The 15,445-nt window shown below is 43.0% G+C and overlaps 1 protein-coding gene across 11 annotated transcripts in view; it reads left to right on the forward strand.

Moving 5' to 3' along the window:
- Positions 1 to 15,445, forward strand: part of ALG12 (homolog of asparagine-linked glycosylation 12) — a 64,480-nt gene that overhangs the window by 24,033 nt on the left and 25,002 nt on the right. For 10 of the 11 annotated variants that reach the window (XM_087397399.1, XM_087397403.1, XM_087397405.1 and 7 more), the window contains exons 2-4: positions 9,950 to 10,035; positions 10,310 to 10,351; positions 10,494 to 10,539. In XM_087397399.1, the coding sequence (XP_087253525.1) occupies positions 9,950 to 10,035; positions 10,310 to 10,351; positions 10,494 to 10,539 (174 nt within the window). The remainder of the gene's footprint in view (positions 1 to 9,949; positions 10,036 to 10,309; positions 10,352 to 10,493; positions 10,540 to 15,445) is intronic. The other variant, XM_087397402.1, reaches the window with a different exon arrangement.

A 15,445-nucleotide genomic window follows, 5' to 3' on the forward strand; every position in this document is an offset into this window, starting at 1 on the left:
CCACATATAGTGCCAAGATTATCAGGCTATTATCCTTAGCCCTTTTAGTGTAGAGGCAGTGATCAATTTCACTCCTTCTAAAACCCTGGGACCGAATGAAAGCATCAAACTTCTGATACCATTCTCTAGGCACTTGCTTAAGACCATAGAGACTCTTCTTCAGCTTGCAAACTGAATGCTCTTTGCCCTTTTCTTCAAAGCCTTCCGGCTGCACCATGTAAATTTCCTCATGCAAATCCCCATGCAAGAAAGCCGTCTGGACATCCATCTGCATAAGCTCCATATCCTGTGATGCCACTAGTCCAAGCATGCATCTTCACAACCGGAGAGAATATCTCATCAAAGTCCACACCCTTCTCTTGCTTGAACCCTTTAGTGACCAAACGGGCCTTGTACCTAGGCACATCATCACCTGTGACCTTCATTTTGTAGACCCATTTACATGGCAATGCTTTCTTTCCATGTGGCAAAGAAACCAAGTCCCAAGTCTTATTCTTCATAAGTGAACTCATCTCTGATTGCATAGCATACTCCCACTTGCGTTGATCCTCGCGCATCATAGCCTCTCTGTAGCAAGAAGACTCTCCGCCATCAGTAAGCATCACATAGTCTACCCCTGGAACAAACCTATCAGGCGGTCTAGACACTCTAGATGATCTTCTCAAGGGCATTTCAGCTTGCTGTCCCACCTGCATATCAGCCACATTTGGCTCATCATTTCCACCAATAGATGATCCATCATCTACCCTTGATTGTATACCTGTGGGAGTACTTGGTGGTACCATTTCTTGCACATTTGGTGCATGGACAGCTTGCTGTCTATCAACATATGCAGGTGGATTCACATCCTGGAAAGTGATTCTCCTCATTTTCACATCCCTCATGGGTGACTTATGCATCTTATTCTCATTGAAGACTACATCATGGCTGCGTATGATCTTCTTTGCTTTTGGATCCCAGAGACGATAGCCCATCTCTCCACTTTCACCATAACCCATAAAGATGCATTTCCTAGACTTAGGATCTAGCTTCTTTCGAAGCTCTTTTGGCACGTGTGCATATGCCTCACACCCAAATATACGCAAATGAGAGTAAGAGGGCTTCTTGCCACTCCATGCCTCTTCAGGAATACCACCATCCAAACTCTTACTAGGTGATCTATTGAAATGCACTGCAGTCTTCATTGCCTCAGCCCAAAAACCACCAGAAAGACTTGCATTGGAAAGCATGCATTGCAACCTTTCTTGAATGGTACGGTTTATCTTTTCTGCAACTGGATTTTGCTTTGGAGTACGAGGGGATGTGAGCTCCCTCTTAATCCCACGTGTATCACAGAAATGCTGAAAGTCATGAGAGAGATACTCTCCACCATTGTCAATCCGTAGGCATTTAAGCGTTCTACCCGATTGATTCTCAACCAAGGCCAGCCATTTCTGAAATATCTGGAACACATTACTCTTCCGAGCTACGAGCTATCGCATAAGCCCACCTTTCCTAGTTGCATCATCAATGAATGTCACATAGTATTCAGCCCCGCCTAATGACCGTGTAGGCATGGGACCACATACGTCTGAATGCACCGAATCAAGCTTTTCAAACTCTTTCTTTCCCCTTCTTTTATGGGCTGATTTAGTTTGCTTTCCATAGAGACAGTGGTCACAAAATTCAAAATTAGAGAAACTCAAATGCGGTACATAACCCAAACGGCATAAGAGTTTCATTCCATTCTGGCTCATGTGCCCCAACCTGCAATGCCACAAAGAAGTGCTTGGCTGCTCGTTTATTGCAACAACATGATCAAATACCCCTGATACATGTAAGGGATACAAAGTCCCACACTTGGCACCCCTGGCCAAAAGCATGGAGCCCTTCTGAATTTTTCAACTCTGAAAGTCAAAAGTGGTGTGAAAACCAACATCATGTAGTTGACCCACTGAAATAAGACTCTTGGTCAACTTGGGTACATGTCTCACATGTTTCAAAATAAATGCAGACCCATTTGCAAAAGAAAACTGTATGTCACCTACTCCCACTATGTCACATGCATAGTCATTTCCAAGATGCACACAACCTGTCTTTCCACTGTCATAAGTGGAGAACCATTCCCTATGGGGAGTAACATGGAATGAAGCACCAGAATCCAAAATCTAATCCTGGGAATATGCATCATCTGAAGTGGTAAGCAACTCTGCAGATACACTAGACATGAGGAGAATGTCATTGTCACTATCATGTGTGACTGCATTGATCTCCTCGATCTTCACTTTTCCTTTGTCCTCCCTTGGACTCTCTTCCTTTTGATTTGCACCCCAATTTGCATTCTTTTTCTTATCCTTTTGCTCTCTTTGCAACTTGTAGCAATCCTTTTTCATATGGCTCTTCTTGCCATAGTGGTAACACTCAATGTTCCGTGCCCTGGATTTGCTACGAGACTTCCCTCTTTCTTGGGACTTACCCCTGAACTGTGATCTGCCCCTTTGCACATTTAAGGCTGCATCCTGCTTGTTGCCGTCCATAGACTTCCGTCTAATTTCCTCGGCCAACAAGCTACCCACAACATCATCAAATTTCAGTACTCCACCAGGTGCAGAGTTATTGACAGCTGTACGGAAGGTATCCCATGAGGATGGCAATGAACATGAGAAATATTGCCTTAGTCTCCGCATGAAAATTCATCTTCTGAGCCTGAAGTTGGCTGAAAATAATATTAAATTTATTCAAGTGAGAAGCAATGGAGACCCCTCCCTTCATCTGCAGCTCAAACAACCTCTTCATGAGGTAAACTTTATTAGCGGCAGTTTCCTTTTCATAAGTGGCACACAGTTTCTTCCACAAATCTTCCGTAGTCTGCTCATTTACTACTGTGAAATACACTGACTCTGCAAGATGAAATCTAATAGTAGATTTTGCTAATGCATCCAACTCATTCCAATCATCCTCAGACATATTTGCAGGCTTAGCTTCAATCCCTGCCAAGGGTTTAATCTGCTTCTTTTGAATAAGCACATTCCTTATTTGTTCTTTCCACAAAGAAAAGTTTGTCGCATCAAACTTTTTAATGCTAAAAAACTCCTTTTTAGACATGGAAGAGGATGCCATGATGCAAATGAAGCAAAAATCCCAAATGCTAGTGTCTATAAGAGAGAATCACACCAAATACCAGGTGCACCCAAATGTGTATGCCACAATAAAGTGAATATCACCAAATCTCATGTCTCAAAGGATCTGACTCATGTGCATATACTATGCATCCATATGAGCAAATCTGGCCCAAAAGAAAATGCCAACTGCAATGGCAATCCAAAATGCCAATAAGTGCCAAATGACTCAAGCATAAACACCGTCCACTGGCATATGCATTAATAATATCTCATCCAAGAGAGCATAGCACTATCAGTGCATCACCTGCAATGTGTCAAAGCTGTCCCTCAGCATAAAATAGCATCCATGTGCAAAGCGTCCATAAAAATAGCATCCCGAAAGGCAATTTGGGCCTATCAGCGCATCCAATAAGGACCGCAATGCATCCAAATGGCCTATAAATCATCCACTGCAACCCAATGCACACCACGAATGAGCGCACACTGCTCAAACTGCAACCAGAGTGATCTGCATAAGGTATGCTCAAGAAATCATAGTCCCACGGTACTGAAAATAGAACCTGAGATGCCTCAAAACATGGGCGCCATTGCATAATCAGACTCCGCAAGAAAATCTGCAAATATCTCTCTTCTACCGGAACTCCAAAATCCCAGCCGATGAGTGAGAAATGGGAGTCAACACTTATCCATTGCCATGTGGCATAAATCTAAGGTTTCAAAACCTTAGAATGAAAAATGCATAACAGAGAGACGAAATCGAATACACAGAGATCTATAACTCTGAAAATCCTCCACCGAATTGCGTAAGAACTGACAGGTAGGGGTTTTTGGGTGTCCGGAACGCAATGGGACAGACGGTTTTGGAAACCGTGGTCTCAATCACTGGGTCCAACACACGGACTGAAAAACGTTTTTGGAAATAGAGCTGTTTGTAAACTCCAACGGAGTGCGAATGATGAGCAACATAGAAGTTTTAGGACCTCCTGAGTCCACCGGAACTGACAGATCTGCAAATGGTTGCTCCAAACTTGAGTTCCAACCGTCGGGCAGAAAAACGCAGAAACTAACACAGTGAGTCAGAAATCCAATGAAATGATCCCAGATTCAAGAATGAAGGTGTTTCCAAGCTTTCTGAAGTGAAGTGGACACCAAAAGCAAGCAATATTTGCCTCTACAAGTCAATACGGAGTCTCTGTCATCGAACGGAACAGGGAAAAGCTCAAAAAACGACTTTTTCTTTGAAAACACTTAACAGGCTCTCAAAACCACTTTGCAAAGCCAAAGTTACTTTTCCAAAGGTTCCTCCAAGGTCTCTACACACTCGGATGCAAGTAAAGTCACCCACAAAGCTTCCCACAGAGCTTCTCCTTCCTCCCACAGAGCTGCTGAGCTTCTAGGCATTCACGCACACTCAGCTAGATCACCCGGGCTCTGATACCAGTTGAGAGTGCTCTCAACGTAAGCAAGAACGGAAGAGGGAGAGAGAGAAATAGAGAGCCACACAAGTTTTGGTGGGTGTAGAACCACCCTAATCTTCTTTTTCATTCATTTATATATGTGTTTGAGTATTGTACATAACCGGGGTAAAGGCACAGTGACCTTTAACCCCCACAGTTCTCATACAAGCAGGGATATGCAAGATGAAAGGGCTAAAGTGCCAAATATTTCAGTAAAGAATATGAGTGAAGGTGAAGCTCTTATTCAAGACATGATGCATAGAAGTCAATGTGATGTACCTGAGAGAAGGGTGGGTGTCTTTCAGGACCTTTCTATGAGCATTTTTCAGATGGGGGTGAATGCTCATGTGCCTCCAGATTTTGTTGATGACTCAAAGTGATGCGATTTAGGGTATTGCAGCTTGCGGGGAGGAGGTAGTGGAGCTTGTTGAGGGGTCTCTAGTTATAGATCATGGGCTGGATGAGTCCAAGGGATCTATGTTTGTGGAGTTGACCTCAAAGGCTGTGGCTTGTGTGGAGATGAACCCGCCTCATGGTACAGTTGTGATGCCTAATGATGACTGGAGTTATGCGGTGTCCTGGCAAGGGGGTGAGTTGGCTGATTTGTTGGATTCTGTGTGTCGTCATGTTGGTATGAGTGCTTCTCAGTATGGTGTTAGTATTCAAATTGGGCTCTTTTTTGTTTTTTTTTTGCGCAGATTGGGCAGGAAACTCTTGTTTGTTGGCATACGCCTAGGCCTTGTTGGGGAAGGCATTGTGTGGCGGAGATGGATGCCTTATATGGCAGTGTTTCTATTCAGCTCTTGATGTTTCTGCTATCTTTTATGGTGGACAGCATGTATTTGGGAGCTGGTAAGCTCCTGATTATCTTCATGAGTGTTCTTACAGTGGATGGCGGTGTCTCGCATGATGAACCCCTCTTGGAAGGTTGAGCTTATGCAGCTGCTGAGCAGGCGCTGCGTACACCGCAGCTAGGGGGAAATGTTATATGAAAATTTATTTTGTTGCTGCTAGGGGTGGTTAGCAGGTTTTAGTGACACCGAGCGAGAGGCTGTGTAAATGTGTTTTGTAAACTTTGCTATGGAGTCCAAAGGGAGGTGGGTGTTGAGTGAGCTTTCAGATGGGACCCGTTCATGTCGACCGGGTCATGGGGCTTGAGATATGTAATTAAATGAGTTGGTGTCATGTTCCCATTTGGGGGGGGTAGAGGGGTTTAATCAAAAAGTGTAGGACTTGGTGTGAAGAGGGGAGAGGGAGTGTTCTAGAGAGCTAGAGGTTGTTGAGTTTCTATGTATATAGAGAGTAAAGGTACGTAAGGGAGGATACGAAGTGTTGTGAAGGGGAGGATGTACAATTTGCTAATATACAGTGGGGAGTTCTTTTGCGTATCAGTGTGTGGTCACCTTCCTCTTTCACATGGAGTTGGTCATAGTGTTGTGGATTATGTCATAGGGTCTCCTACTTTTGCCTGTTTGATTTCCAACCTAATAGTCCACCCACTCATGCTATGATCTGTTCATTCACATGTTTCCTTCCACTTAGCCATTCCCTGGCCTATACATATACCTAGATGAATCTAGGAACATTCTTGGCCTATCCCTCAAGTTATGCTGCCACCTCCTATGACACTCCGAGGTAGCTACTCGTACAAGCCTAGCAAGGTCCTTGGTATCTAGGTTCTCACCCAGCAAGGCTAACTAGTTCCGAACCACATTGACTGCGTTGAGGAATTCTTTGATCTCTCCAGCAAGGCTAACTAGTTCCGAACCACATTGACTTCGTTGAGGAATTCTTTGATCTCTCCAGCTTCTACCAGCTTCAATGTGTAGAGTTGGTTTTGGAGGTTCAAGATCGGTCTCTTATTGAGTCTTTAGAATATCCTATACAGCATGGGCATTGGTTGCCAAATGGATTCGTGAAATCAAGTTGTCCTTCGAGGTCTAATTGAGACATGCAAGTGCATTTGCATCCTTCTCTTCCCATGTCTGCAGCAATGCTGGATCTGGAGGTATTGCTGTAGTACTTGACCCCGTTGCCTAGGTTTATGGAATGGACCCATCGGTCACCTTCTTTTACCTTTATTTTCCATAGGAGTTGCTGGGTCCATCAAGTTTGCCGTCCGCAAAGTATGGGATGGGAAGTACTTGGTTGAAGCCATTTCTGCTCTTCTGCTTGTTAAACACATAGAAATACAAGAATGGAAAATTACTGTCTAAAAATCACAGCAAACTGACTTACCTTTCTTCTTCAAATGGCTGATTGGAGTCGGGGCTTGATGCCGTGTTTTGCTGCAAATCCTTCCCCAGAACTACTAACTAGATCTTGAAGGGTTTGCTGCCCCATTTGATGCAGATCTACTTTACCAAGTAGGCATCTTTGGACTTAAGGTTCTCCTTGTCTGAATCCTCATCCTTGCTTGTAGAGATCAACTCCTTCAAATGCATGGAGGCGGAATGATCTGTCATCTTCTCAAAAGAATCCACTTGGCTCTGATACCATGTGAGAGGTTTCACCATACATGCAATGCACATTAGCAGAAGAAATCTTCAACCAAGAATAGTTCACACATGGGGGAGATAGAAGGCCTTTACAAATTAGATCTTGAATATATATAGCTCAATCAGGTTGAAAATTAAAGCTCCACCCTAGGTACAATATCTGGAAACCACGCTTTCGTCCTACTAGATTCCAATAGCCTTCCTTGCACAACTCTTGAGACAAGAGGTAAGGAATGATGTGCCACATGGCACACTGACTAATCACTCTTGCACTCCTAACGTGATGAAGAGGTTAAGAGTCACTTATGAATGTGATTGTGATGGAGAGCGGAGTGCAACCTTCATGATATAGCCCACCAGATCCAAATCTAGGCAGTGCCATGACAAGGGAAATGGTTATTTATCATTAATAAACATTATAACATTATAACATTATGCGCCAATTTGATGGTGTGACATAAGTTATAATTATGATGGACAGCGACTGAGATGGTTATGGTAGTGGATCATCTGAGTAGAAATGGCCGCCGAACTAGACCCACCGCTTTGAACGGCACCAAATTTGGATAAGTGACGCTTATTTTATTAATGAAATAAAAAGAGTCGTGCATTAGGCAGCTAGATGGGGGTAGACAAAGAAGAGCAGTGGAAACATGGTAGAAACAGGGCAGAAATCTAGGTTAAAAACGAAGAAGAGCAATGAAAATAGGGCAGAAACGAAACAGAGCAGTGGAAACAGGGCAGTCGAAGACCATGAATTGTTTCTGGCAGATTGTAGACGATGAAGCAGAGCAGCAGAACCAGGGCGGAGATCTAGCACATGCAGGGAAGGCATCATAGCAAGGTTTTCAGTTATGTTGAGTAGATTTTTTTGGTTCTCGACAGTGAACTGGTGGGTGACTCTCCCTTGTATGCATGCACCCTTAAATCATCACATTTTTGGAGGAATAGGACCCCCCCCCTCCCCCCCCCGCTTGAGATACTACACATACTTCCACCAAGAAATCTTATTTGAAATCATCTATGGCCAATCTTTACCCACTTCAATAACACATGTGGGGGCGATAATTTTTTGCTACTGACCAGTTTGTTGAGGATCTCTTACAAGTTATTGGGCAAGTTATTGAGGATATCATGAAGACCCAGGTTGAGAAGAGATTTTAACAACATTGCATTCAAAAGAGGGATTCCGAGCATATGAGTTGAGATTACCATTTAACTAGTGAATGAAGAATGCCTTTCATGTGATCAAAATGAAAGATACTGCCGTGGTACTCACACATTTTTTGACGTTCAGCAGCATCAAGGGGAACGGGAATCTGTGTACCATCAAGAGAGATGTATCTGTTAAAGTTTTAAAACCAGCCCACAGTGATGCACTATGGACAGAAGAAGAGTTTTGTATAGATTTTCCACAGATACTTGCAGATTATAAAGAGGCAAGAAATAAAGAGAAAGTGTACTCAAGAGAAAGGGGCAAGAGATATTTCAGAAAAGGACTTATGCTCATCCAGCAGGAGGGAGTGACATGACAAGGAAAATGGTTAATAGACATTAGGACATTATTACATTATGCACCAATCTAATGGTGCAACGTATGTTATGATTATGATGGACACCGATCTAGATCGTTACGGCGGTGGATCATTTGAGTAGATAGGGCCCGTCGAACTGGAGCCTCTGCTCTAGACGGCACCAAAGTTTGACATGTAACACTTATTAATAAAATAAAAAGAGTCATGCATTAGACATCTATGTGGGGGTAGACACATTAGAGTTCGTTTTTATAAGGTCCAAGAACTTGAGGGGGGAACCGTAGTCATCTAATTGGGCTAAGTGTATCCCAATTGAGTAAATGGGGTTTTACGAAGAGGTGTGAGCCTCTTCATATCTCGTCGTGTGTCTTCTTTGTTCACACTCACTCACATCACCACCATCCACTTCGTACATATTCCGGGGTGCTCTTCCCTTTGGAGGGACATATCTTGTCTACTGCATAACGTAAGAAAAATGCACATCATCCGCCAACTATGCCACGTAGGCGGGCTGATCTGCCACATGTATATTCTTTCATACGTGGCTGCTGCCACATCATCTGCAGCTTCATTTCTGGCTGTTTTGCCGCCATGTGGCCCATGTGCCAAATCATCAGCTTGCATGAAGTGTATGAGGCAGTGCCTCATCATCTTCCTCATGGACAACAAGAAGCTGTCTTTGATAGCAAAGAACTGTCCCAAATGCAGCCGCTTCCATCATGGGAATGGGAGGCTGATCCTTGATGCATCTGCATCCCTTCTTCAGCTATGCTACCATGCTTTTGGCTTCTCCTCATATGGGGGCCTTACAGCTGAGCAACCAAGCTATGTTGAAGGATGACAAAGGGTGGGCATTGACTTCAACAATGAGAACCTATAAAAACACTATATTAAAATTGCTGAAAGCTGGTGTGTGCCTGGATACAACAGGCAGGACTTTCCAAAGTCAAGGACCTTGGCAAAACAATGTGAATGAAGCACCGATACTTGATTTCTGCACTTTGGTCCAAATTGCTTAAGATGTGCTGCGGTATATTTGTCTGTCATACTCCTGCTTGGAAATAAATGTAGCTCAGTTTTAGACTGATCCTGGCAATCAAGTAACATTCAACTTTTGAAATACTCGTCTTGTATGTAATTTGGTTGAGAGAGTTATCAAAATTTTCTTCTTAGATTTCCCATAGATCTGTCTCAAAAGATGAACCTCAAATTTAAGAAAGGGTTTTCATACTTTGTGTCCTTTCTTTTTCTGTATTATTGACTGAAAGTGCCTTCCATTCCATACTTTCGAGTTTCTTCAAATCGTGCAGGTACTAAACTTCTCTATCTTGTCCAATGCTTTATTATCGGTATTGCAGTTTTGGACCTGCTAGTTATGTGCATTGTTGCATTTCATGTATTGATGGCCCCTTATACAAAAGTGGAGGAGAGCTTCAATATCCAGGTGCTAATGGAAACTGCAATGCTTCTGCACTGATTTGGAGAGAAATATACCTCTGATAAATACAAAAAAATACCCAGTGTTCTTTCATGAAATTTAAAACCTTGTGTCCTTATAACAATGAGTATGGAGATAGGAACAAAGGAGAATGTCATTTGCAAGTCTTCCCTGAATAACACTGTACGGCTTTGTAGAACTTAGGCATACTCTATGATTGATTTTTCCAACTAGACTCAAATCACCGAATATGAGTTATATGTTATTTTTGCAATCTCAGGCCATGCATGATCTCTTGTACCATCGGCAGCACCTAGATAAGGCAAGTGGCTTTGTTTTCCTTTGTCTGTGCTCACAACCAAGCAGTTTAAATGTCTGTATCATCGAGTTAAGCATAATGTACTGTTTTATTGAATCATCTTAGTAAACAATGTAATCTCATTTTCATTTTACCATGTTTGCAGTATGATCATCTAGAATTTCCAGGTGTTGTGCCTCGTACTTTTATAGGTTGGTTCCTATTTCAATCCAATATGTATAAACTTTTAGGATGTTGATGTTTTGTCCTTTCTTATTGATAAAATTGAATTACTTGAGTTTGATTTGTTTTGTGATGTAGAAAATAAATTGTATTGGGTTTACTTGCACATGAAAGTCTCAAATTGCATTAGAGGTAGCACTCCGAGTTCATCCTTTATAAAACAAAGAGAAAATAACATTCTATTAAGAAACTTTAGTGTGACACAAACACCAAGAAATACAACTCCCAAATAAAGGTTACAATCTTTCAAAACACAAGTATATCCCTCTGGCTGGCTGCTTTTTTGGGGATTATCTCATATAAAGGGCTGAACAAATAGCCACTCCAAGTTCATGTTGAATAAATAAATGAATAAATGGTGATGTGATAACTACAAAGCATTCTGCATGCATTATGTATAATGGCAGCATACACATATGTCATAGAAGCTACGAGCTACAACATGTTACGTCCTCATAACTAGAAAGCTCAGCAGTCAGAATTCAGATTTTAGCTTTTTGAAAATCAAAATCTTTAACCACTTACCTACAGGCTACCATGGTCCATCATTATAAAGCATAATTTACACAGCTTTCAGGCTTCATTTATAAACTGGGGATATATCATATGCCTCAATAGCATGAAACAACAAATTAAATAATGTCGCACATGTAATGCCAAGATTAAACACACAAAGATACTAAACTGTAGAGACAAGTCTAGACTCTAGACTAGTCACTAACGTCATCATATATGAAACACACAAAACAATAAAATAGTCTCGAAGCCTAATGTCTGAAGAGTCATTCGCAAATGGATCATTCCATCTCACCTAACTCTTCCTCAAGAGTCAGAAGAGGATGAGGCAGCATTTTTTGGGCTGGCTTAGAGTACTATTATCTTACCTAGACATGAGGGGAGGCCACAACAAGCCCCAGGATGAGACGGAGACACGACCCATCATGTGGAATGAGTACTTTACTGATGTCTTAGGATGTTCACTAGGCTTCTCAAGATACACGTGGTCTAGATTAGGAGATCTGCCTCCACATTGGGAACCTAGAGTCTTTAGAGAGTTTGCCTTTGTTAGAATAGCATGTCATCGCTTGCGGAGCATGTTAGAATTTATTGCATCTCAAATTTGGAGATTGAGGGCTGCTATGTGGGTGTGCCTGCCCAAAGAGAGGTATAGTGAATTAGTCCTTTCTCAGTGTGTTAGCAAGCTGGTTTAGGGCCTGGTATAGGCCATAATATGGGCCAATAACAAGCCCAGTTTGGCCAGCTAGAGGCCAACCTGAGACCTAGATTAGATCGGGTTGACCCACCCGTTTGGTTCGGGTCATCGGCTAGTTAAATCAGGTCAGCCGGCTGGCCTGGTCAGTTCTACCAGGGCTTCCCCTATAAATAAGGCCTCCATGCCACTTTTGATTTGTTCCATTTTCATCATTCACACACACACCATTTGCTGGCACGGTATTTCCATGCTATTAACGAAGTTATCTTGCCTCAATTCGTCTCTCTCTCTCTCTCTCTCTCTCAATTCGGCCCTCAACATCCGGATACAAGGGATCATGCTGATAGGACAAAACCTGTATCAAGTTTTTGAGCACTGTATATAGCTGTGGGTAGGCACATAGTTGTACACATCTAGGGTAGGTGTGGGCTTTTGGCATTTGTGGATTTTTCTTTCACAAGCATGATGGACCGATGTAGAGTTTTTTGAGACAATAAAGTATGTTCTGCAGGGACTTCATGGGAAATGATGAAATGCAATGTGGTTGTACCAGACTTCTAGAGCAAGGGTGTCCAGTGTGTGGTCAAGTGAAATGTTTTTGGGGTCATGAAAATCCAGTCATGAAGGGTTTTTTAATTTTATTTTCCTGAGTCAATGTGCACTTGCATGTTACAAGAATTTGATATGTTCTGGTGTCCATGCCAAGGGGCTTTTCATGTGTGTGTACGGGTGTGCATGCAAGTCTTAATGTGCATGCTAATGTGTGTGGGAATTGTGTGACCAAAGGTCCAAAATGAGCATTTAATATGCCTTGGGGGATATTTGCATTTTTTAAATGGAAGAGTGGTAAATTCTACGTGATGACGTGGCTGGAAAATCTGGAAGGGAATGTATGCATGCAAGGTGGCTACGTGATCAAGGATTGGGGATGCTCTGGCTGATGAGTGGGCTGATACGTGGGACGGTGACTATTGGAGAGTTCTGGAGAACGTGGATGAGCGGAAGAGATCAGGTTGGGGGGGGAGAGAGCGGAGAAGGAAGAGAGAGAAAAAGGATCTGCTGGTCGATGAATGGATGGTTCACGGGCTCCAAATTGTTGTACAAGAGTAGTGCATCAGGGTGTAGAGGGCTGTGACGCTCTGAGAGAGCGATTGGCTGTGTACGGGCTGTCAACGGGGTGTGATGATCTGAAAAAAAGTAGCACAGGGCTGATGGGCTGTTAGCTGAGCGGAGAGCTGTAGTATGGAAGAGAAGAGACAGGCTGACGATTAGCTGAGCGGAGAGCTAACGGGCTGATCGACATGAAGAACGAGTCGCTTATTTTTTTGGGCTGTGGGTTTGTTACCTTTAATCACGCACAAGTGTGCAGGCTGCGTGGGGGAGCTTAGCTGGAACAGAAGACAGTTTGGGAGTTGTCGCTGCTGGAAGCACTGGTGATGTGGCTGCTTACAATTCTGAGTATGACGTACAGCTTGTGTGCAGATGCAATAGTGACTGAATGGAAGTCATGATAGGGACTTTGATCGTTGAGGTTTCATGAATCTATAGGTGGAGGGGATGACTCGATGGATTAGCATTCTTGGGGGTTCTTTGTGCATGAGGATTCCGTACGAGAAGCATAAGTACGAGCTGTTTTACTTATACAAGTTGCTGGAAGGAGGTGTTGTAGATACATCATGTGTGGTTGATCTGTCGTACAAAGAACGATTGTGTGTATGAACAACTTTTGTTGACACAGAGCTACAACAAGTCAAAGCCTTCTTTCCCGTCTTTCAAAGAGTCTGTGTGTTCCTGTGTGTGTTCTAGTCAGATTGTGTGGGAGATTGACTTGTTATTTGTGTGCTCTGGATATCTGCTTTGGAACCTGGTTCATAAGCTCATCATCTACGAGCCCACATTGCAGCTGATCCCTATGAAGTCTCAGCTATATGACGTGGTGAAGTACGTAATTCTTGGTTGTCTTTCCTTTTTTTTCCCAATCATGTTTTTGGCGATCCTACTGGGATAGGAGGAGTTTTGAATTGAGATTGGGTACTCAAGACAAAACGGCCCAAAAGATTGGCTGGGGAATGTTGCTTGAATTTCTGTGGGGTTACGGATTGAAACTATAAAGACAAAGTCTCGCATGAGAGTGATTCATTGAGAGCTATGTGGGGAGTGTGGACACAGGAGAGAGAGATGCCTTGATGTTGAACTTCGGGTGATACGTCTCCGTGCTAAGGTTCAAAAGGCTTTGAAAGTGATTGCTCTTAGGAAGAAGAATGCCAGTCAGATGCAGGGTAAGTTTTCTTCAGTGATTATTTTTGTTTTCTTTCCAGAAGAGGTTGGGTGGTATTTCTGGTTGGAAGTGTGTTTGAGATAAGTTAGTCAAGAGGAGAGATGGCTCATGAATTTCCTCGATTTCACGGGTTGCCCAATGAAGACCCAGAGAGGTTTTTAGAGTGCTTGGAGTTCACAGCTCTTATTAAAGACATGGATGCTCCAGAAGTTCTTCTTTAGATTCTATCCTTTTGTCTGTTGGGAGAAGCGAGAACTTGGTTGCAGACTTTCTCTGCAAGGATGCGTGATGATCAGGGTGCTCACAGAAACCCGACTTATCGAGAGGTGAGGACAGCTTTCCTGGATAGGTTTATGTGTGTTAGAGATCCTGATGGCATTTGGAGAGAGCTATGTTTATTGCAGCAACAGCCTACTCAGTTAGTGGATGAGTATGTCGGTAAGTTCACTGTGTTGTGGAATAAATGGCAGGTGGCCTTATTACCTGAAGTTCCTTCTAGAGTCATAAAAAAGGATAGGTTTGTTGCTGGTCTGAAGCCGGAGATTAGGATAAAGATTGAATGTAAAGAGCTGGTCACTTATGAGGATGCTCTCAAGGTAGCAAAAGAGGAGAGGAAGCATGTAAGATTATCACAAATGATGCAGGAGATGCCAATGGTTCAGCATGTGCCTGAAATTCTCTCTCATGTGAAGCCAGAAATACAAAAGCTTGAAGTCAGGAAGGAGGAGAATATAAAAGAAGAAATTCATGAAATGTCGGAGCTTATGAAGAGTTTGAGTTTGAATTTGATGAACGGTAGGGGAAGAGGTAGATCATCGGGTGGTCATGGTAGAGGCAGCATGCCTTCTTCAAATAATTCAGGCCCGTGGCAGGCAGGACAAGGTCAAGGGTCATTTGCACCTTGTGTCCAGTGCTTTAATTGTGGAGAGTGGGGACATTACAGCACACACTGTGATAAGCCTCCTCGTGCGGGAGGTGATGTTTATCCATTGCCAACAGGGTTAAATAATAGGGTGAATGATCATAGTGTAGAAGTAAAAGATGCAGGTCAGCCTAGTACCTCTGGAATCCGTAAAGCCACTACATAAGAGAAAGGGAAAGGTAAGGCAGTTACATTTGGCTTGTTGGAGTTGGAGGAAGTTAAAGATGTCATGCCATTAGGGAAGAGAGATAGAGAAAGGAGGTTGGTCCCAAAGAAGGGGAAGCAATCTGAGGAGATGATGACCTACCAAAAGAAGAAGAGCAGGAAGCCCAGAAGGAAGTACAGAACTGCAGATTATCCCATGGGGAAGGAGCAGGGAGATTATGATTTGGTAGAAGATCTTTCAGCGAGGAAACCGGACATTACATTTGCCCAAATGATTGGTCTATGCCCAAAGCTTAA

The sequence above is a fragment of the Dipteris shenzhenensis genome, chromosome 26 (assembly GCF_047967505.1).
Source record: "Dipteris shenzhenensis isolate YYH24624 ecotype China chromosome 26, Dip_SZ_1.0, whole genome shotgun sequence".
In the NCBI taxonomy this organism is placed as follows: Eukaryota; Viridiplantae; Streptophyta; class Polypodiopsida; order Gleicheniales; family Dipteridaceae; genus Dipteris; species Dipteris shenzhenensis.